The sequence below is a fragment of the Neoarius graeffei genome, chromosome 15, assembly GCF_027579695.1.
Source record: "Neoarius graeffei isolate fNeoGra1 chromosome 15, fNeoGra1.pri, whole genome shotgun sequence".
Classification (NCBI taxonomy): domain Eukaryota; kingdom Metazoa; phylum Chordata; class Actinopteri; order Siluriformes; family Ariidae; genus Neoarius; species Neoarius graeffei.
In genome coordinates, this window is record NC_083583.1 from 69787116 (window position 1) to 69809419 (window position 22304).

Genomic DNA, 22304 nt, shown 5'->3' on the forward strand with positions numbered 1-22304 from the left:
CCCAGCTGGTCCAGTTTATGAATGAGCTGCTGAGGAATGATTGTGTTGAATGCTGAGCTAAAGTCTATGAACAGCATTCTGACATATGAGTCTTTTGTCTCCAGGTGGGTGAGGGCTGAGTGGAGGGCAGTGGAGATGGCGTCATCGGTCGAACGGTTGGACTGATATGCAAACTGGAAGGGGTCCAGGGCGGGGGGGAGGGCAGACTTGATATGCCTCATGATTAGCCGCTCGAAGCACTTCATGAGGATGGGAGTGAGTGCGACAGGATGGTAGTCATTGAAGCAGGAGGGAGATGGCTTCTTCGGGACCGGGATGATGGTGGTGGTTTTGAGGCATGTGGGGACAACAGCCTGGCTCAACGAGATGCTGAAGATGTCTGTAAAGACATCTGTGAGCTCCTCGGCACAGTCTCTCAGGATGTAAAACTGTAGACTATTTTCATCATGAAAAACAATGTAGACGAAAAAAATTTAGACTATTTTCATCACGAAAAACATTTACTTGATGGCTCCGTATCTTTAAAATTTACAAGATGTTATTAAACTTAAAACAAACCACAATAAACCCTGAATAAACACTTTACTTTTGTTGGTTTGGGCTGTGCGGCGTCCACCGTTGTTGACATTGTTGAACGACCCAGTGACGCACGCGCCACCCGTTGAATACTCCGCACATATCATAGCGGAACCGTCTCATTGTAAAACGACCTTGGGTATTGAGAAAAGCGCGATATAAATTTTTATTATTATTATTTAAAATATCATGGCTTCACACGACCATTTCAACCATGTAAAATTACACATGGTAGTGGAGAAAATGAAAGGGGGGGGGGATTATAGAATTTTTTTGTACATGAGTATCTTTGTATTTCCTGTTGAAAGTGCATTGTTTCTCCTTCCAGCCAATTTTTTGTTATTTATACAAGTGACCGTGTAATCCATGTATTATAATACAGTAACTCCTTTGCAAATAATAGGATTTGAAGATTTATATTTGGTTTTCTTATGTATAAATGTATGCTCAGGAGCACGAGTAGGAAATGAAACTTTTTTTATTTTTTTCCTCCAATTTACAGGATTTTCATGAATACCAAATTTCTTGTATAAACTGTTTACGAGTTTACAAACGATTAACGAGTAAATGCATTCATATCCAGCTTGACAAACGAGGCCCATTAAGTGATTACAGACCAGGAAATCAATGGGCTATGCAGTGAAGAAAGCGACCATTTGATCTTTAGATCCATCACTGATGGGCAGGACACTGGACATGGTAGTTAGGAGTTCTATTTGGAAGCTTGTGTACAATAGTGTTAAAACTGAAACCTGTGTCTTTCTTGCTTAAAAAATATATATATTTTTGCATTTTCTTGTTAATTTTTTTCTCTCTCCATTTGGAGTATAGCAACAACATAAATTCAACAAAATTCTGGATTTTTCTTAAACTGCTTTACATCAATTATATAATTATCATAACATTTAATGCAGTTTTGTTCCATTACACAAAATAGGGACAGTATTCCAAATGGAAATTTTGACTCAGGAACATGCTTAATTTTTTCCCTCATCTTACCCTTGAATATCTTGCCAAGTGTCAGACTTTATGCTAAGTAAGAAAGCTATGACTGCTGAGTTTTTTATATTATAGCTAAATGACTTTATCTCTCTTTGAGAAGGCTGTGGTTTCAGAGGTATAGATCAGTGTAAAAATAAACTTCCCTCTGTACAATGTGAAGACTTCTTTTTGCTGAGCAGGTTGCTTTGGTTCTTCATTTAAGGTGAAGGACCTGAATATTAAGAGATTTATTAATGTGTCCCAATTTGTGTATTTTTTTAAAATTTATTTTTATTGCTTATCATCCCAGCATGAATTTGATCCTTCTTAAGCTCGTGTTGCAGTTCCACCAGCTTTCCTCTTTCTCTACTCTTTCCAGCACTGCACTTTGGATGTCAGAGGAGACATGTTTCCCTGCTCAATATTGTTTCACTAGATTGGACATAATGTTCAGGATTAGAAAGGGTTACTGATTAATACTTGTCTAGAGAAAGGGGTAGTTCTGCTGAACCTGTTGATACATTGATTGAAATGAATGTAATTCTGCTATTTGTCAAAGGTCAAAAGAATTGCTTGTATGTGTGTTACACACACACTTTTTTTTTTTTTTAAACCTGTACAAAGATGCATTTTACTGATGAATAAATCACTTTGTTTGCACTATGTAGTTTTGCACAAAAATAAATAACTATATTGATATATGTACATAATGTGAGCTTTGTGTCGGCTTGCAGGGCTTCCTTACGTTTTAGGTTTATAACCAAAAGTTTGTTTTTGGCAGGACCATAAAGTTATGGGATCTGGAGAAATTCAAGATGATTGGCTCATCTGAGGGTGAAACATCTGGAAGGTTAGTATCAAGATCTCTCGATGTCATGATTTTATATCATATTTGAAGTATGGTATTTATTTAAAAAAAAAAGGTTTGTGATATACAGTTTCACCCTTTCCGATCTCCCCGCCCAGGTGTGTGGTGTTCAGTCCTGATGGAATCTGTTTGTACAGTGGCTCAGATGACACGTTGCGTGTATATGGCTGGGAGCCAGACTGCTGCTTTGATGTGGTACATGTAGGCTGGGGCAAAGTGGTTGACTTTGCAATCTGTAGCAATCAAATGGTCAGTAACGCACTCCTATTTTATTATTGTTTTGTATCTGTAAATATTTTTAATAAAGTTTATATACAAGTATTAAGTCGTCCCTGGGATGGAGTCAGCATGTTTATAATATTATGATATTTCATAAATGTATATTTAAAAAAAGTGTGAACTGTATCTTAAGTTTATCAGGTATTGGAATTTTAAGGGTTGATCTTTTAAAGCTGTACAATTGTCAGTTTGTTTAGACCAGATAAATGAGTACAAAGATGAATTTTGGCAGTTTTAATGGAATAAGGTTGTACCTTTTTGATGAAATTTGGTGGACTTTTACCCCAAAAGGATAAAAGATTATAAATTGGCGTTTCAGACAAATGTATTAACATGGTATAAAAGTCACACTTTTTTCATTTAAGATAATAAAAACTTCTTTGTGGGGCATGTTTTAACTCTCAAAATAAACTTGACAGTTTTAGACCAATCATATTTGAGATTAGAGGATGGCTGGGACCTGGAAACTTTTTGCTGTGGAAGTCATGAACCTTTGTGCCTCAATACTTGTAGCCGCCTTGCTACCTACTTTGACTAGTGATGTGTTAGTGATGACCAAAATCTGTATCATTTACAATAAATTTGGACACATTTGGCTACTGTTAAAATCCCTGAAAATGTAATCCAGGCTCTTGTCTACCTGTGACAAATGAGTGTGCTGGAGTGCTAGCAACCAGTTAACCAGTGAGTTTAGCTCAATTACTTAATGTTATTGATGAACAAACTCTTTGGTATTATAGTATACGCTAATAGATTGGTTACTCTTTAAAAAGTGTGTGTGTGTGTGTGTGTGTGTAATATATATGTGGTATAGGATAAAGATGCAGAATTACACCATAAATTCATTTATCGAATCATATACTGAAATAACTAGTGGGCCGTTAGCAAGCAGGCTAGCTTAGCTAGCTGATGTTACTGATGACCACTGTTATTCTATCCACATTCAGTGGATATGAGCATTTGCATGCTCTGATTGGCTACTCTATTACTTGGCTATCAGATGATATACCATGAGTAGTGAAGAAGAAAATGGCGAAGTGTGTTGCTGAACCAACTGAGGACAAAATAAAAACTCTACTCGAAAATAAGACCCCCCCAAAATACAAAAAAAGATGACAAAATATGGAATAAAAGTATTTGATGGTAAGAATGTATCTAATTATTATAGCATTTTTCACAAATTGTTCATTTCACCGGTTTGTTTACATTCTAAGCGGAAATGATTTTATCATACTTTTTTTTTTATAGTTTTTATCAAATTTGCAAAAAAATAAAAATGCTCTGTTTCTCAAAATCCAGTGAATGTGGATAGAATAAAACAGTTATTCCACTCAATCTTGTACATGGCTTATAACCAACTCGGTGCTACGTGCCTCATCAGCTATCAGCTCATGTACGATGAGTGGAATAACTGTTAATTATACTTGCCTAGAGTTGGCTCTGTTTAATGGTTTGCTAGCAAAGTTGGTTAACATTTTAATTTTGGTTGTTATGGTAAATTTAGCTAATTCTGGGTAAATGAAAAAAATGACAAAACCCTGATAAAATGCAACTCCCATCAACCTGTGACAAATGCAAGCAGTTAACTAGGCATTGTAGTTCAAAATATACTGAACTTCCCTTTCAAGCTAATCATTAAAAGAGAGACTCTTAAATGTGCTAAAATTTCTCTTCTCGATCTCAATAAACCCTTGTCATTGTTAGATTGGAGTGTCATGCAACCAATCGAATGTGAGCTTGTATGGTGTGGATCTGGACCGAGTGAAGAAATCAGGAGCTGTCCAAGAACAAATCCAGGGTGGCAAGTCGCTTGCGGCACCCATTCCTATAGGAGGAACATTAAGGCGTAATTATGAGCGTCCCACCACATCCTGCAGCAGACAGAAGTTCGTCTCAATACTATTTTATGCTTAGGCAAACATTTGTCACGTTATAATTATATAGATTAAAGATGATTATTTTCTGTCTTAATTCATTCACAAGAGAGAGATATATAAATAAAATAATACACACACACACACACACACACACACACACTGGATATAAAAAGTGTACTCACCCTGTTAAAATGATGGGTTTTTCTGATGTAAAAAAAAGACACCACGATAAATAATTTCAAAACTTTTCCCACCTTTAATGTGACCTATAACCTGTACAATTCAATTGAAAAACAAACAAACCATTGGGGGGGGGACATAAATAAAAAACATGCAAGTGTGCACACCCTTAAACTAATACTTTGTTGAAGCACCTTTTGATTTAATTATAGCATTCAGTCTTTTTGGGTACATGCCTGCCATCAATTAAAATGACTCTGATTAACCCCAAATAAAGTTCAGACATTTACTCAGTTGCATCCTCCAGCAAAAGCCATGGTTTGCAGAGAGCTTACAAAGCATCAAAGGGATATCATTGTTGAAAGATATCAGTCAGGAGAAGGATACAAAAAAATTTCCACGGCATTAGATATACCATGGAGCACAGTGAAGACAGTCATCAAGAAGTGGAGAAAATATGGGACAACAGTGACATTACCGAGAACTGGATGTCCCTCCAAAATTTATGAAAAGACAAGACGAAAACTGGTCAGGGAGGCTGCCAAGAGGCCTACAGCAACACTGACGGAGCTGCAGGAATTTCTGGCAAGTACTGCTTGTGCACTACATATGACGACAATCTCTTGTATTCTCCATATGTCTGGACTATGAGGTAGAGTCAAAGAAAGACATCCAAACCCGGCTAAGTTTTGCAAAAAAATACATCACCTCTCCCAAAAGCATGTGGGAAAATGTGTTATGGTCTGATGAAACCAAGGTTAAACTTTTTGGCCACAATTCTAAAAAGTATGTTTGGCGCAAAAACAACACTGCACATCACCAAAAGAACACCATACGCACGGTGAAGGCATCATGTTTTAGGGTGTTTTTTCTTCAGCTGGAACAGGGACTTTAGTCAAGGTGTAGGGAAGTATGAACAGTTCTAAATACCAGCCAGTTTTTGGCCCGAAAGAAGAAAGCAAGCACAACTTTATTCATCACACAGTTGTGAAATTTCCTCTCTGCATTTAACCCATCTGAAGCAGTGAACACACATACCCAGAGCAGTGGGCAGCCATGCTAACAGCACCCGGGGAGCAGTTGGGAGTTAGGTGCCTTGCTCAAGGGCACCTCAGCCCAAGGCTGTCCCATATTAACCTAACCACGTCTTTAAACTGCGGGGGAAACCGGAGCACCTGGAGGAAACCCATGCAGACATGGGGAGAACATGCAAACTCCACACAGAAAGGCCCTTGTCGGCCACTGGGTTCGAACCCAGAACCTTCTTGCTGTGAGGCGACCGTACTAACCACTACACCACCGTGCCGCCCCGAAACCTTCAGGTGTCTGCTAGAAAGCTGAAGATGAAGAGGAATTTCATCTTTTAGCATGACAATGACCCCCAAAAAAGTTTTGGAATGGCCCAGCCAGAGCCCAGACCTAAATCCAAGTGAAAATATGTGGGGTGACCTGAAGAGGGCTGTGCACAAGGGATGCCCTCGCAGTCTGACAGATTTGGAGCACTTTTGCAAGGAAGAGTGGGCAAATATTGCCAAGTCTAGATGTGGCAGGCTGATAGACTCCTACCCCAAAAAAACTGAATGCTATAATTAAATCAAAAGGTGCTTCAACAAAGTATTAGTTTAAGGGTGCACACACTTATGCAACCAGTTTATTGTACATTTTTTAAAATGTTTTTTGCCCCTAAGAGATTTTTGTTTTTCAATTGAATTGTACAGGTTATAGGTCACATTAAAGGTGGGAAAAGTTTTGAAATTATTTATTGTGGTGTCATTTTTTTTACATCAGAAAAAACCTACCATTTTAATGGGGCGTGTACACTTTTTATATCCACTGTGTGTGTGTGTGTGTGTGTGTGTGTGTGTGTGTGTGTGTGTGTGTGAGAGAGAGAGAGAGAGAGAGAGATAAATGTATAGTCATAACATGACGACCACTGACCGGTGAAATGAATAACACTGATTATCTCATTACCCAGTGGATATAGTTTGTGTATGTATGCATCCATACTTTTTGGGTTAAGTAAACTTGGTTGCGTTGTGTGAAGCTAAGGTTCTGTGTGCAGAATGAAACAGAATGCAGATGGAGACAGATGTGTTGAGGGGGAGAGGCGCAGCCTGAGCAGCGAAGATGAGCATGATGAGGAGAGCAGAGCAGAAATCACAAATCCAGATGATTATAAAGAGATCTTTCAGCCCCGCAATGCTATCTGTGAGACACCTACATGTGCATGCATTTTACTTCATGCTGTATTGTGTTGTTTAACTATTTAGCTTATGCTTATATCTTAGCCAGTCTCTCTATAACCATCTCTCTCTCTCTCTCTCTCTCTCTCTCTCTCTCTCGCATTGTCTGGTATTTTCTGACCAGCACGAACACCTCCCAAAAGGAGTGAACCCTTCTCTGCACGACTTGTGGAAGGTGAGTCTCTTTATATTAAGGGCTGTTTGTGTGTTTTATGATAATGCTCCTGTTTTCCCTAACAGTTAAAAATGTTTATATTAATTTTAGAAAGTTTCCCGGTGAAGCCCCATTTAGCAGAAGAAATCACAGCAATGTTGCCTGATCAAGTATGTGCCTGAAGCATATCAAACTTGCATGTAAATGTATTTTAACACTCTGATGTTCTATAACTTTATTTGTATTTGTCTGTGCAGCCAAAGGCCCCCAATGCTTCCTCCACAGTAGTGACCACAGCTCCATTGCAGCCTGCTTCTGTGGTAACAACGTCAGTCCCAAGGCATGTTGTCATGACATCCAAAGCCAAACCCAGTTTAGCTGTTAGCCCCTCCACACTCATCGAGCCACTCAGCCTTATTTTTGGGGACATTTTACAAGTGAGTGCCACTTTCTGTTTTTGAGTATCATTTCAAAGTCTTAGACATTTAAAGTTCTGTATTTTACAAGTTTGTTGTATGTCTTTGTGTATATGAGCCTGGACTAAGTGGAAAGACTAGTGTCACAGCAGATGAAGAGGCATTGGTTCAGATCAGAAAAGGCCATAGCACTATGTGTGTGATGTTGACTAGCAGACACAAAAACCTTGACACAGTACGGGCTCTCTGGGCTGGTGGTGACATCAAGGTAAGCGTTTAACAAGTCTGCTATACAGTGTATACAAGAACAGAGAATTTGTACTGGTCTGTTATTTGCTCTCAAGCATTACTTCACATTTCAGATATCACTTGATTCTGCTATGTCCATGAATGACCTGTCTATTGTGGTGGACATCCTCAATATAATTAACCTCAAACCGTAAGCATACACGTACCGTACCACCTCACACATACTTTGATTTAAAAACTGAACGTAAAGGGGCCAACTCACCCTTCCCAGAAGCCTTTGCACCATTTAGCAAGTTGCCATTTTTTATGTCATCGAAATTCCACTGTTTTTAAAACATAATACAATCTGCAACAATGCAGCGACAGCCTAGGCCATAGACATGTTAAATTGTAATATGTCATTGAAAACATTTTTGTCAAATTGGTTACATTTTAAATTCTTTTGACTGATCCATTTCATTTCGTATGGCTATTCCGTTGTAATGGATAAGAACTGGTCTCATGGGCGGTCATGAAGGAAAAATATCTGGCATGTTGTGTTCAAAACACCCACGTATGACCTGTAGATGTAGAAAAAGTTCAAGATGGGTTTCAAAAGGATCACTAACAGTGAATTTGCTGAGCTTTTGCTGCACAGAGAGCTAACGGAGTCGTGGTCACATGCTTTCAAAACGCTGTGCCCTGTATGTAAACAAACAACAAATCAGATTCTAGGAAGGATGAGCCAGCCCCTTCAGTTTCATAACATTGTAATATCAACTTAATCAGCTTCAGAATTATTGGCACCCTTAGTAAAGAATAAAAGGTTACAAAAAATATAGTGTGAGGCTGCAATGCTGCCCTCCATTCTACTTTGCCACCCGTAGTTATCTTAAAGGTTCTGACTGCAAAGTTGAATTCTGTGTAAAAATGTTTTATTTCTGTTGCTGTTGGAGTTTCAAGATGTTTCACTGCTGCACACACCATGTATCCTATATGTAAACGTTTTGCCAAGACAAAAAGCGTCCCACGTTTTATGATTCTGGAGCTTGCTGAAGCAAATGAGCAACAATATCACGTGACCACCATGGGGCATTTGACCTACTTTTAACCAAAACAAGTCGGCATGGGCAAATAGAGCGGACTCCGCTCTCCCGCCAGCTAGAAGCCAGCGGAAAAGAAAAGGAAAGCCTGCCTAGTGAGTGCAACTGCAAGATGGAGCAAAGTTCGATGATGTCATTTTTCTTGATCGATGACTAAATTATTCTAGCAAATGTTTAGCTATCTTAGCCTTAGAATGCATGGGATGAAATCCATGGTAGCGAGTATGGAGTTATACGCTGAATGTTTTTGATCTTAGAGAAAGAAACGATAATGCAAAAGCAGTAACAGAGAAGGTGTATTCGTCTTTTGTTTCACGGATCTATTTGCAAATGTCAACTAGAAATTACATCCCTGCGACTCAAAACTCTCTGAGGTCGATGCAGTGTCACGATGTTTTCCATGCGTCGTCATCTTGGTGTGACGCAGTTCCATAGTTATGCTAATTAGTTAAAACTCCTCGTTTTCGGGTGTTTCTGTAGGGCTATACTGTTTACCTCAAGAGGCAAGATATCCGGTCCCAAAATGATGAACGACCCTCAGTACATCAACATGATCACGTCTCGTCCACATCATATTGTTCTTGCGGGACAACGGAAAATGCCATGCACAATAAAAAAAAAATTTTCAGATGATTTTTCAGTCAGTACTTTTTAAGCTCACACTGAAAATGTGAGAGAATGCTGAACTTTTCAGTAAATTTTCTGAGAAAATTTAAAAACCCTTTAATATTTAAAACCCTTTTAATTGTGATATATAAAAAACACATCCATCACAATTGGAATCATTCTTTATTGGCCAGATACACAAAAGGTATACAAGGGATTTGGCTTAGTTGTTGGAGAAAACAGTGGTACCATAATAGGTTTATGTTCAGAGGTGGATCCTATGTATATAAACATCTATTGCACTTTTAAGTACAAAGGAGTATTACACAAAAGTGTGTGGAAAGTAGCTTTTGCTGTGTCTGTTGACTTTTTGACATTGATCTAAAGCATCTGCTTTTGTCCCTGGCACTGGAGTAGAAGTGGTCCTTCAGAGAGGACAGGTCTCCTGTGACCTCTTTGTTTGTTCAGCTCCATGGTCATGGTCCATGGTCAGGCCATAACATAAAGGAGGAGAATGATCAGAGCCCCCCGGCTCCCAAAACTTCATGGGCAACCACGGAACAAACCCGTTCCTATATGACAATGCCCCTGAGCATAAAGTGAGGTGTACATATGCCCACTGCTTGTGCAATGGCTCTGATTTTCTCCCACTTTTTCCTTCTGATTTTCATTTTGGTTAACAACAAATGCAGTCTTCACAGGAAAAACACAGGGCTCAGAACAAGAGTTGATCTATTAAGCTAGCTTGATTAATCAGAGCTATTAATTGTGTGTTGTTGTTTTTTTTTTTTTAATCTAGCAGGGCATGCCTGTGCATCAAGAATCACTGGTCAGGCACATGTGCCAATATTTTTGAGCACTTTAAAAAAAAAAAATGGGGGAGTTCAAACAAAAGGTGTCATGCTCCAAGTTGTTTAATACATCAAAATGTAAATATCCAGAAACAAAAGCTGAGATGTATGTGTATATAATGTATGTATAGTCAAAGTAAAAAGTTTGTGAACCCCTTGGAATTTTCTATATTTATGTCTAATTCCCATATAAAACATGGTCATATCTTCATGTAAGTCACAATAATGAACAAAGACAGTCTCCTATAACTAAAGATGCACAGATTTTCAAGGAATGTTTGACCATATTGAATAAATCATTCAAACTGTGAAAGTGAAGGTTGGAAAAAGTAAGTGAACCCTAAGCTAATGACTTTTTAAAAAGCTCATTGCAGTCAGAATTTAGCACACCTGGGTTCCATTTAATGAAACGAGTTCAGAGGTGTGGAGTAGAATTACTTTGATATAAACCCCTGAAAAGTTTGAGTTTGAACTTTTGACAAGAAGTTTATCCAGATGGGAATCATGCCTCGCACAAAAGAGCTATCTGAAAACCTGAGATCAAGAATTGTTAACTTTCATAAGGCTGGAAAGGGTTACAAAGTCATCTCAAAGATTTTAGGTATTCATCAGTCTACTGTCAGGCAAGTTGTCTATAAATGGAGATGATTAGGTATTGTGGCTACTCTGCCTAGAAGTGAGCGCCCCGCCAAGATGACCCCAAGGGCACAACGCAAAATCATTAATGAGGTAAAGAAGAACCCTAGAGTGACAGCGAAAGACTTGAAGATGTCATTGAAACTGGCTAACATCTCTGTTCATGATTCAGCAATACGCAAAACATTGAACAAGAAAGGAGTCCATGGCAGGACACCAAGAAGGAAGCCACTGCTGTTAAAAAAGGACATTGCTGCACACCTTAATTTTGCAAAAGAGCACTTGGACACTCCACAATGTTACTGGGAAAATGTTTTGTGGAGTGATGAAACCAAAATTGAACTATTTGGGAGGAACAAGCAGAACTCCATTTGGCATAAAAAGGGCACTGCATATCAACATCAAAACATCATCCCTACAGTAAAGTATGGTGGAGGGAACATCATGATTTGGGCCTGCTTTGCTGCGTAAGGGCCTGGACAGCTTGCCATCATTGAGGGGAAAATGAATTCCCATATTTATCAACAAATTCTCCAGGATAATGTGAAGGTGTCTGTCCGTCAACTGAAGCTCAGAAGAGGCTGGGTGATGCAACAGGACAATGACCCCAAACATTGCAGCAAATCCACAGCACAATGGTTTCAGAAGAACAAAATCCGCCTTTTGGAGTGGCCTAGTCAGAGCCCAGATCTCAATCCTGTTGAGATGCTGTAGAATGACTTGAAGACAGCCCAAGAATATGGAAGAGTTAAGGCAATTCTGCAGGGAAGAATGGGCTAAAATTCCCCCTGCACGATATGCAGGTCTGATCTGCAGTTACAGAAAGTGCCTGGTTGAGGTCACTGCTGCCAAAGGAGGGTCAACCAGTTATTAAATCCAAAGGTTCACTTGCTTTTTCCACCACTATTGTGAATGTTGAATGCACTTCTATAAAGTCATGAAAAAGTAGAACTTTTTGTGTGTTATTGGCTTAAGCTCATTGTATACATCAATACTTGTGACTTGGATGAAGATCAAATCACTTTTTAGTACCAATTCATGCAGAAAACCAGATAATTCCAAAGGGTTCACATACTTTTTACTTTGACTGTATATACAGTACACACGCACATACATGCACTCATCATGGATGTTGATGAATGTCATGGCAATATGGGGCTTTCAGTGATTTCTTTGTAATGTTTTTCTGGGGCAAAATGATTTATACAACCTACATTTTTAATTAAAATAAATAAAAAAACCCACAAGAATTTGGTGCATAAGGTTTTTAATTTATTTTCAGTTTTCTGAAATCAGTACAGCGTCATACATGGAGAGCACACCTAATATTTGGTTAAATGTCTCACCTTGTTTCACCTTGACTTTGTTTCACTTTTTGGTAACCATCATCAAGCTTCTAGCAGAATTCTGGTTGGATATTTGACCACTCTTCTTGCCAGAATTGGTAGGTTTCAATTACATTTGTTGGCTCATAAGACCGTTGAGCTATTCCCATGGCATGTCGTCCATCGTCCGTTCGTCATCCACAGTTTAGTTAAATCGTATCTCCTCCGTCAAGTCTCCACAGATTTCCGTTCTTATTGTTTTGTTTGAAAGAACTCATCACTCTGCACAAAACGGTCAATTTTTTGTATTTAGGCCAAATTAACAAATTTTCCAGGCCCTCTCACTAGAATTGTATCTCCTCTCTCGTTTCTCATCCGATTCCAGTTCTGATCGATGTTTTTGGTAGATCTTCCCTCGGGGAGCGAAACTTGGTCATTTGTTGATTTTCTTGTTGTAAACAATTTGTTTACAACTTTGTTTATCTTCAGTTAAATCATGTCTCCTCCCTCAGTTCTCAATGGATTGTTTTATTTGAAAGAACAAAACTTGGTATTGTCATTTTTTTTGCTAACAAATTAGTAATTAGGTCAACTTAAATTTTCTTCTGACTAGAATTGTATCTCTTCTCTCATTTATTATGTGAATTCAGTTCTGATCGATGTTTTGGGTTGATCTTCCCTTGGGGAACAGAATTTAGTCCTTTGTTGATTTTCCTGTTGTAAACAATTTGTCATGGAGGTTGGTCCTCTCATGTTGTTGCATTTCAGTTCTGTTTGATGTTTTGGTCGTCATGGTTGTTTTGATGGCAGGCCAGATGAGCGACTGCATCCTTGACGTTCTGGTTGGTTTCATGGCACAAGACCCTACATTTAAGCACAGTCCACAAATTTTCAATAGAGTTGAGGGCAGGGCTTTGGAAAGGCCATTCCAAAAGCTTAAAGTTATCCTGCTTCATCTATTCCACAGTGAGCTTTGATGGGTTTGGGGTCACTGTTCTGTTCTGTTGGAACACCCAGTTGTGTCCAGGTTTCAGCTGTGTAGCTGATGGTTTGAGGTCATGCTGAAGAATTCTGAGGTTCTTCATTATTTGAAAATTAAATGAGACTTACCAGGTAAGTTGAAGTTTGATGGTCATTCTGCTAAATCATTAGGAGTACAGAAGGGTTAACATGAGCTGCGCACGCACCGCTGTGGATCAGTATTCATTTTGTGGTCATTCTGAGAAACCCAGATGATCATCGGGGTAGGTAAATGGGGATAAGGGCATGTTAACCCTTCTGTGTACTACTAGTGATTCAGCAGAATCACCATCAAACTTCAACTTACCAGGTAAGTCTCGTTTAATTTTCAATTCTACCAAATCATTATGTACATCTGGGCTAACATGAGATTTCAAAGCTGTGAGCACAAAATGTCATCCATTGGGATGACATTTTGTGCCATCCATTGGGATGACATTTTGTGCTCACAGCTTTGAAATCTCATGTTAGCCCAGATGTTAGCCCAGATCAGATATAATACAAAACAAATATTTATTCACACACTTTTGTTTATTCAAGTACAGGTTTGCTCAGTTGATCCATAATTGCTACTGGCTTATTATAGAACTTGCGGAACGTGGACTCTTCAGCCCAACCAGCCGTCTTAAGTAAAATGTCCGTGGACGCTGACGACAACGATGTTTTTGGTAGATCTTCCCTCGGGGAGCGAAACTTGGTCATTTGTTGATTTTCTTGTTGTAAACAATTTGTATACAGCCCATAGTACTAGAAGTGCATCAACTAGCAGAGGCTAGTTGATGCACTTCTAGTACTATGGGCTGTATACACAGACGTATCAATCCCAGACTGGGACAGTCCAACTTTAATCTAATGTCCAATGGTACTTGCAGACACTTCATTGTGTGGTTTAATGTAAGAGACCACCAGTTTCGAAGAATTCCTGAGTGTTTTTGTGGTTTCAATGTAGTGTGCAGTAGTCTCATACTGAAAAGGAACTGTGTGTCTATTTATAAAGCCGAACAACTCCAAACACCTTGCTGGGCCGGTCCTGTTTAACATGATCTGTTAAAGCAAGACTATAACAGTCTGTATTCTTTTGCATGTATTCCTCTGAAATATTTATGAATGTCAACATCTGACATTTTTGCCCTGTAGTTAAGGCAATCAACATAAAGGAACTTTCTCTGAAACTAGTTAAGGTAATCTTGTCTAAGGGCCATAGTATACTAAGGCTACATCCACACGAGAACGGCAACGAGATTTTTTTTTTAAATATCGCGTCCACATGGGCAACGGATCAGTAAAATATCAGGTACATATGGCAACGCAACACTTGCTGAAAACGATGCAATACACATGCCACACCTCTACATGTGCTGTAAGACGGTCCCATCGGAGACACCAGAACAATAGAAGAAGTAGACGCATGCGCATAAACCCCTTCTGTAGCATTAGCCACATAAAGTTTTGATTATTAATCAGTAGCGTAAAACGAAAGACGCGGAAAGAGGAATGAATGGGGTAGATGGAAGCCGGTACGCCAACATTCTGATATCCTCCAGAATTCTTTAATGGTCCGGAATAAATTGAATGCTACACGTTGATGGATTACTTTATTCTTCTACGCCCTTTTTGAGGAATGTATTGTCGGACTTAAACCAACATCTGAAGAGGTAAGATCGCTCCTTTTTTTTTTTTCCCTATTTTTGCTGGCGGGATTGTTTTTGTTTTTGGAAAGCGCACGGGCGGTGCGTGGTTTGGTACTGCTTCCGCAGTGTTTGGACTAAAGACTCTGCCCTAAGGGCTATTCTCTCTCTCTCACTTTGCACCATTACACAATAAATATTCACAATGAAAATATTTTGTAAGCACGTTTCATGAACCAATTTATAGGATTTGTTGACAACTCGCATCGAGTTCATTACACTTCTACCCGGCGTTAAGCACTGACAGTCATGTGGTTGTGACGTCATCGTAAACAAATCCGTTCTACTCATCCAGACGACTTCGCAATGGCTCCATTGCCAGATTTTTCCACTCTGGAACCCGTTCTCAAAAGATTTCGTTTTGGGGCACCCAAAACGCCGGTGCCGTGTGGGCGCCAGGCCGAAACGATAAACAATTTTATCAGATTCACCTGAATCCGTTGCCGTGTGGACAGGGCCTAAGATAGTTCAGTACTCCATCAACTGGCCATATAACATGATGCTTAGGTACAGGCTTACTTTGGTTGAACACTCCTTTAAGGTATCTACACACCAAAGGCTGAATGCTCAACTTGATATCCCTTAAATTCATAGCAATAGTGGATACAGCAGAGCGTGCAGTATTCAGGGTGGGAAAACCCCAGTCCCTTTTCATACAAGCTTTGCGAAAACATTAACACAGATTTTACAGTGGGCTGCAGTGGATTAAACGACCTTTGACTACAAAAATGCAACCACTGGTTGATGTGTATACCTTGTACTGTTTGTGGGTGCTGTCCCTCCACGAAGACAATCACAATTTCTGCTGAAATTCCTGTGTGCAACAAGGATTCCCGGACAATTTGCATACCAGCAGCTTCTGATGTAATGGGTGCGGCCCCTTCAATGTCGGGTGCACAAGATTTTGTTCTGTGGCTCTCAGAATTTGTGGTGTGTCCACTAACAAGTTGAGTGCAGCAGTGAAAAAAGGCTGTGTTGTCCACAGAGGTACGACTAATATTCCAGTAGCCTGGTCTTGCACCAGTTTTTGAAGACCTCTAGAAACCAAACAGAAAGGTGGAAATGCATAAAATGCAAATTTGGACCAATCAAGGGAGAAAACAGCCACATAACTTGCCCCCGGGTCTAGTTTCCAAGAAACAAAAGTTCTTAGTCGTGCATTCAACCTACTATCAAGCAGATCAGTATCGGGTTGCCCAAATAGAGAAATAATCTTTTGAAATATAGATGCAGACAGCATCCATTCTAAGTTGACATTCAACCCCCGAGAAAGAGAGTCAGCCTCTATATCTCTATTAAACTTTCCCAGAATATGGGCTGCAGATAGCCAATTGTTCCTAGCTACAGCCCAATTCCAGATATCACCAGAAAGAGAATTATAATCCATGGATTTGCAAACCCCCCCCCCCCCCCCCCCCCCCCCCCCATTGCATTAATATAGATTACTACAGTGGTATTGTCTGACATGATCCTGATATGAATATTGTATCTGTCATTCAACAGAGATATCAAACTAGGCTTTACTGCTAACAACTCTAAATAATTTGTGTCGTCTTGATTCAGCCTGGGACCAAATTCCAGAGGTGCTACTGCCACTCTCTATTCTAGCACCCCATCCACAGCCTGACACATCTGTGTAAACAACTAGGTCTGGCTTGGAGTGGCAAACTTTTCGTTTGGCCCCTTCAAGATTATTGATCCACCAATGAATTTCCGTCAGACTTCCATCTAACTATATCATGGAGGCATCAAAATTCCCTTGGGAAAGTTTAAGGTTGGACTCTTTATCAAGCTCTAGATTACGATAATGCAATAGTCCAAATTCTACCCCAGGAAAACTAGAAACTAATGACCCCAAAAATGATGCTACTTGTCGAATGGTAAACTTTTTTTTTCTCTGGATGGCAAAAGCTTTTGCATAATTCCAGAATCCTTTTCCCTTTTCTAACTGTCAGTGAGACTGTCATGTCAACTGAATTCAAATGGAATCCAAGAAATTCAATAACCTGTGATGACTGACTTATCAGAGGGAACTTCGAACCCAAGGTCACAGAGGAGTTCTACTGCATGGAGAGTGGCACTTTCACATTCTGCATAACTATCTTTCTAGATATAAAGAATCATCAATGTAGCCTTGACAAGTATGACCATAATGAGTTCTTAAATAAGCAAAAACTGGCTTCGTCGCTTTAATGAAAATTCTAGGACTGCTAGTTTAAACCCATGGCTAAACTAGTAAAGGCATAAAGCTTTTCTCTCCAAATAAATTTAAGATACTTCTGATCCTCAATAGCTACAATGTATATAAAGTGTACATACCCCGTTAAAATGATAAGTTTTTCTGATGTAAAAAAATGAGACAAAGAAATAATTTCAAAACTTTTCCCACCTTTAATGTGACCTATAACCTGTACAATTCAATTGGCAGACAAACAAATCTGTTGGGGGGACATAAATACAATAAGCTGGTTGCATAAGTGTGCACACCCTTAAACTAATACTTTTGTTGAATCACCTTTTGATTTAATTACAGCATTCAGTCTTTTTGGGTAGGAGTCTATCAGCCTGCCACATCTTGGCAATATTTGCCCACTCTTCCTTGCAAAAGTGCTCCAAATCTGTCAGATTGCAGGGGCATCTCTTGTGCACAGCCCTCTTCAGGTCATCCCACAGATTTTCAATTGGAGTTAGGTCTGGGCTCTGGCTGGGCCATTCCAAAACTTTAATTTTTTTCTGGTGAAGCCATTCTTTTGTTGATTTTGATGTATGCTTGGGGTCATTGTCATGCTGAAAGATGAAATTCCTCTTCAGCTTTCTAGCAGACACCTGAAGGTTTTGGGCCAAAATTGACTGGTATTTAGAACTGGTCATAATTCCCTCCACCTTGACTAAAGCCCCTGTTCCAGCTGAAGAAAAACAACCCTAAAACATGATGCTGCTGCCCACCACCATGCTTCACTGTGGGTATGATGTTCTTTTGGTAATGTGCAGTGTTTTTTGCGCCAAACATACCTTTTAGAATTGTTGCCAAAAAGTTCAACTTTGGTTTTGTCAGTCCATAACACATTTTCCCACATGCTTTTGGGGGGGGGGGCAAAATTTAGCCGGGCCTGGATGTTTTTCTCTGTAAGAAAAGGCTTCCATCTTGCGACCCTGCTCCATAGTCCAGACATATGGAGAATATGGGAGATTGTCACATGTAGTACACAGCCATTACTTGCCAGAAATTCCTGCAGCTCCGTCAGTGTTGCTGTAGGCCTCTTGGCAGCCTCCCTGACCAGTTTTCGTCGTCATCAATTTTGGAGGGACATCCAGTTCTCAGTAATGTCACTGTTGTCCCATATTTTCTCCACTTCTTGATTGTCTTTACTGTGCTCCATGGTATATCTAATGCCATGGAAATTTTTTGTACCCTCCTCCTGACTGATACCTTTCAACAACAAGATCCCTTTGAAGCTTTGTAAGCTCTCTGCGAACCCTGGCTTTTGCTGGAGGATGCAACTGAGTAAATGTCAGGAAAATCCTACTAGGACAGCTGAACTTTATTTGGAGATAGTCAAAGTCAACTGATGGCAGGCATGTACCCAAAAAGACTGAATGCTATAATTAAATCAAAAGGTGCTTCAACAAACTATTAGTTTAAGGGTGTGCACACTTATGCAACCAGCGTATTGTATGGGTTTTTTTTATTTATTTGTCCCCCCCCCCCCCCCCCCCCCCCAAAAAAAAAAAAAACCAGATTTGTTTGCGTTTCAATTTAATTGTACAGGTTATAGGTCACATTAAAGGTGGGAAAAGTTTAGAAGTTATTTATCTTGGTCTCATTTTGTTTACATCAGAAAAACCTACGATTTTAACAGGGTGTGTACACTTTTTATATCCACAGTATAGGAATAGGATAATGTGCATCCTTAAGATCAATAGAGGTCATATAACAGTTAGGCTGCATCAGCTTGATAGCTTTGTCTAAAGTATCCATTTTGAAATGATAATGGGTCACACATTTATTCAATTTTTTCAAGTTAAAGATCACCCTAAATGAACCATCCTTTTTAGGTCTAACAAATATAGGAGACACTATTTGACCACTTTCAGCTGTGGATAATCTTATTATCCCTTTCTCAAGAAACTTATTAATTTCGCCATCAATAATAGTTTGTTTGATCTCAGTGAAAGAGTAACATGGTCTACTTATATTAATATTAGGATGAGGTATAGAATCAAATTCTTTGACAGTGTGCAACTGTAGCCAATATAAATGGATCAGATGTAATACATTTCCAGGCATGGACAGAGTATCGTAATCCACCTGCTTGGAATGCCCTTTGATTCTTAAATAACAAAGCAATTTTATTATCACTTACCTGATTAGAAGGTTTTTCTGTTGAGTCTTGGGGGACTGTTTTTTTCCCAGTCTGCCTAGCCACGTTCTGCCCCTTTAAAAAAAAAAAAAAAAAGGGCTTGTAGATTTTGAGCCTCTTCCTCTTGCAGAATTGGAAAAATGTCCACGACCCCGACCTCTTGTGGCTGAAGTCTTGTAAGGCTCATATTGTTGCTTTGTAGTAACTTTTATTACTGAGCTTATTGGATTTCGGCAAATCTTCTGCCTCCTTATTGAATTCATCCCCAAACAACAAAGTTGAAATTGGGGTAGATGGATTACAGAGAAGCGTACTGCTTGTTTAGATCTGGTCGGATGAGATCCCTGCATTTTGAGATTAATATCTCTATTTTCAGTAAGTAACATCACTACAGCATGTGTGAAGACCTGCTTGCCATTACCAGTTGTGTTGTTACAAACTTTGAGTACTGCCTGTAAGCCTGATATCATTCTGAAAAGCTGCATCTATGTTCTTGGCTTCCTGCTTAAGTTGTTGCCATATCTGTTAATTGATTTCAGGAGCAACCAGATTTGCACAATTGACAGGCTTGAGATACTTATCTTGTACTTCAGTAAGTTTCTCTTTGCTTAGTCTTTAAGAAGACTATTGACAATATCTGCTAAATCTCCATCAATTTCAGGGCCTGTTCTTTCTGCAGTACTCAATTCCTGCACCAGGGATTTAAAAGGTCCCTTGGTGTCTGATACTTTGGGCTTTAATAACTCATTGATTTTTCTCTCAAGCTCATTGTCCTGCTGGGATTTAAACTGATCATCAGTCTTTGATTCATCAATATCTGTTATCTCTCCCTCAACATATTCAAAGTCTTGATAGACTTGAATTCATCCAGACACTTCATTTAGGATTTCTCTTTTCATGTCATGCATTAAATCGGTCATAATTTTCCAAAAGTGGTCTGTGGAATCACTAGGAGGAAGTGGGTCGTTGGCTTCAAGGTCGTCCATGACCTAAAACCGTAACAACAGGAGTGATGTTAAGCCCTCGCTTTTAAAAATATTCAAAATGGTGGACTTGTCACGGCATGTGCATTCAAGAATTGAAATAAACTCTGGTATTTCGCAAGCTCGTTGTGAATACTAACAATCCAATCGGATCAAAAAATCCGAAATTTGCAAGGTATAAATGCGTTATGCCTCTTGTACGAAGATTCAGGACAAGTCCTGCAATCTTGTGGCTTGCTTTAAAGCGAAAAGCTTAAAACACTATAAAAATTTGTTTGTTTGAGCCGAGTGTGACACATCGCATCTCCAGTCATCGGCAAATAACAACAATAGGCTTGCCAGTATTATAGCATTTCAGGTAAAAAGAGAAAATAAACTTACTAACTGCAGGCTTTAACGTGGCCTCCAAAAAACATGCGTCCTTCCCACGACCAAGGGCGTAAAAACGGTGTTGATATTGGTGGGGACATAATTTGGCCAAGCGCCCCAGTGCGCCATGGTTGTCGCACGAAATGTGGCCTACTCTGTACAAATGATTGGTTGTCCATTCCTTTGTGTTATTTAGATTTTTAGCACCAGGTACACTTAGACTTAGGCTAACATCTGCATGTATACGGGCAATACATTATCACACAGAGAAAGTGGACATTGAAGTTGCTGTGAATTTCGCTGTAGTGGATGACCTACCCAAAATACAACAGCACAATCAATCAAAATTATGTGCTGCTGCTTCATTTTCACACAACTTTTACTATTTTCACACATTTGAAACATGTGCTTCCTTTTGAGTTACTGCAATTTCAGAATCAGGAAGTAATGTAGGTATGGGTGGTAGAAGTGTGAAGAGTTTTGGTAGTTGTCGTGCATTTTGCAAAAATGTTTATTCATTAAGTTGAAAGGGTTAAGTGACAATTGTTTCACATTTTTACATTTTCACATTTTATTGCAGAGGTTACATACATACGCATATACACATGCATATATACATATGCATATACATGCAAACAATGAGCAAGAAAAAAGTAAATATAAGTAAACATTTAGCATTACCTACAAGCATTTGTGTGTGTGTGTGTGTGTGTGTGTGTGTGTGTGTGTGTGTGTGTGTGAGAGAGAGAGAGAGACAGACATAGAGAGAGAGAGAGAGATTGCAAACAAAAACTCCTTGCTGTTACAGGATCATATGACAAAAATATGGCCTATTTACTACCCAACTCTTGGACAAAATATTTTGTTTTGAATAGCTTACCGTTGACTGGGTAAAATAATGTCTTATGTCCTCCTTACGTTTTCTTTTATTGCCCGACATCACTGCCTGTGTGCTGTTTTGCTGTAGCAGCGAGCTGGATGCTGATTTTACCTCTTGCTACTGCTTACAGCCAATGACAACAAAAAACCATAGCAACGTCAAGGCAACGGGAGGTGGGCCAATCAAAGCTTCATAAAGCTTTTTTACCTGCTGTCCCCACCAATAGTCAGCTGTCTTTGAGAGGTCTGTTCACAACTGAAAATCAGCTGTAAGCGATACCGCGTTTGGTGTTTTTATTCAGCGTTTCCCGCATCGCGGCTTCTCCATTCAAAAATGGTATGGACATTTTAAACTCAGCTGAATATTGGTATGGACGCGTCCATACGCATTTTTACGCCCATGCCCACGACTTTCGGATATGTGCACTGATCCGCGGCAGTGCGTGCGCATCTCATGTTAGCCCGGATGTACATAATGATTTGGTAGAATACATCCACTTTGTTTAACCATGCTTAACAGTTGCTTAACATTTTGGTACAGTGTTCTTGGGGTTAAATGCCTCACATTTATTCCTCCAAACATTTGCTCATTGTGACCAAACAACTCAGTCTTTGTTTTATCTGACCATAAAACTTTTCCTTCAGAAGACTTTTTCTTTGTTCATGTGGTCAGCTACAAAC

At 39.4% G+C, this 22304-nt stretch overlaps 1 protein-coding gene across 4 annotated transcripts in view; it reads left to right on the top strand.

The window, feature by feature from the left end:
- Positions 1-22304, top strand: part of katnb1 (katanin p80 (WD repeat containing) subunit B 1) — a 90138-nt gene that overhangs the window by 62317 nt on the left and 5517 nt on the right. For all 4 annotated transcript variants that reach the window (XM_060941806.1, XM_060941805.1, XM_060941807.1 and 1 more), the window contains 9 exons: positions 2339-2407; positions 2524-2674; positions 4409-4590; positions 6824-6969; positions 7129-7179; positions 7270-7328; positions 7416-7595; positions 7693-7842; positions 7937-8013. In XM_060941806.1, the coding sequence (XP_060797789.1) occupies positions 2339-2407; positions 2524-2674; positions 4409-4590; positions 6824-6969; positions 7129-7179; positions 7270-7328; positions 7416-7595; positions 7693-7842; positions 7937-8013 (1065 nt within the window). The remainder of the gene's footprint in view (positions 1-2338; positions 2408-2523; positions 2675-4408; positions 4591-6823; positions 6970-7128; positions 7180-7269; positions 7329-7415; positions 7596-7692; positions 7843-7936; positions 8014-22304) is intronic.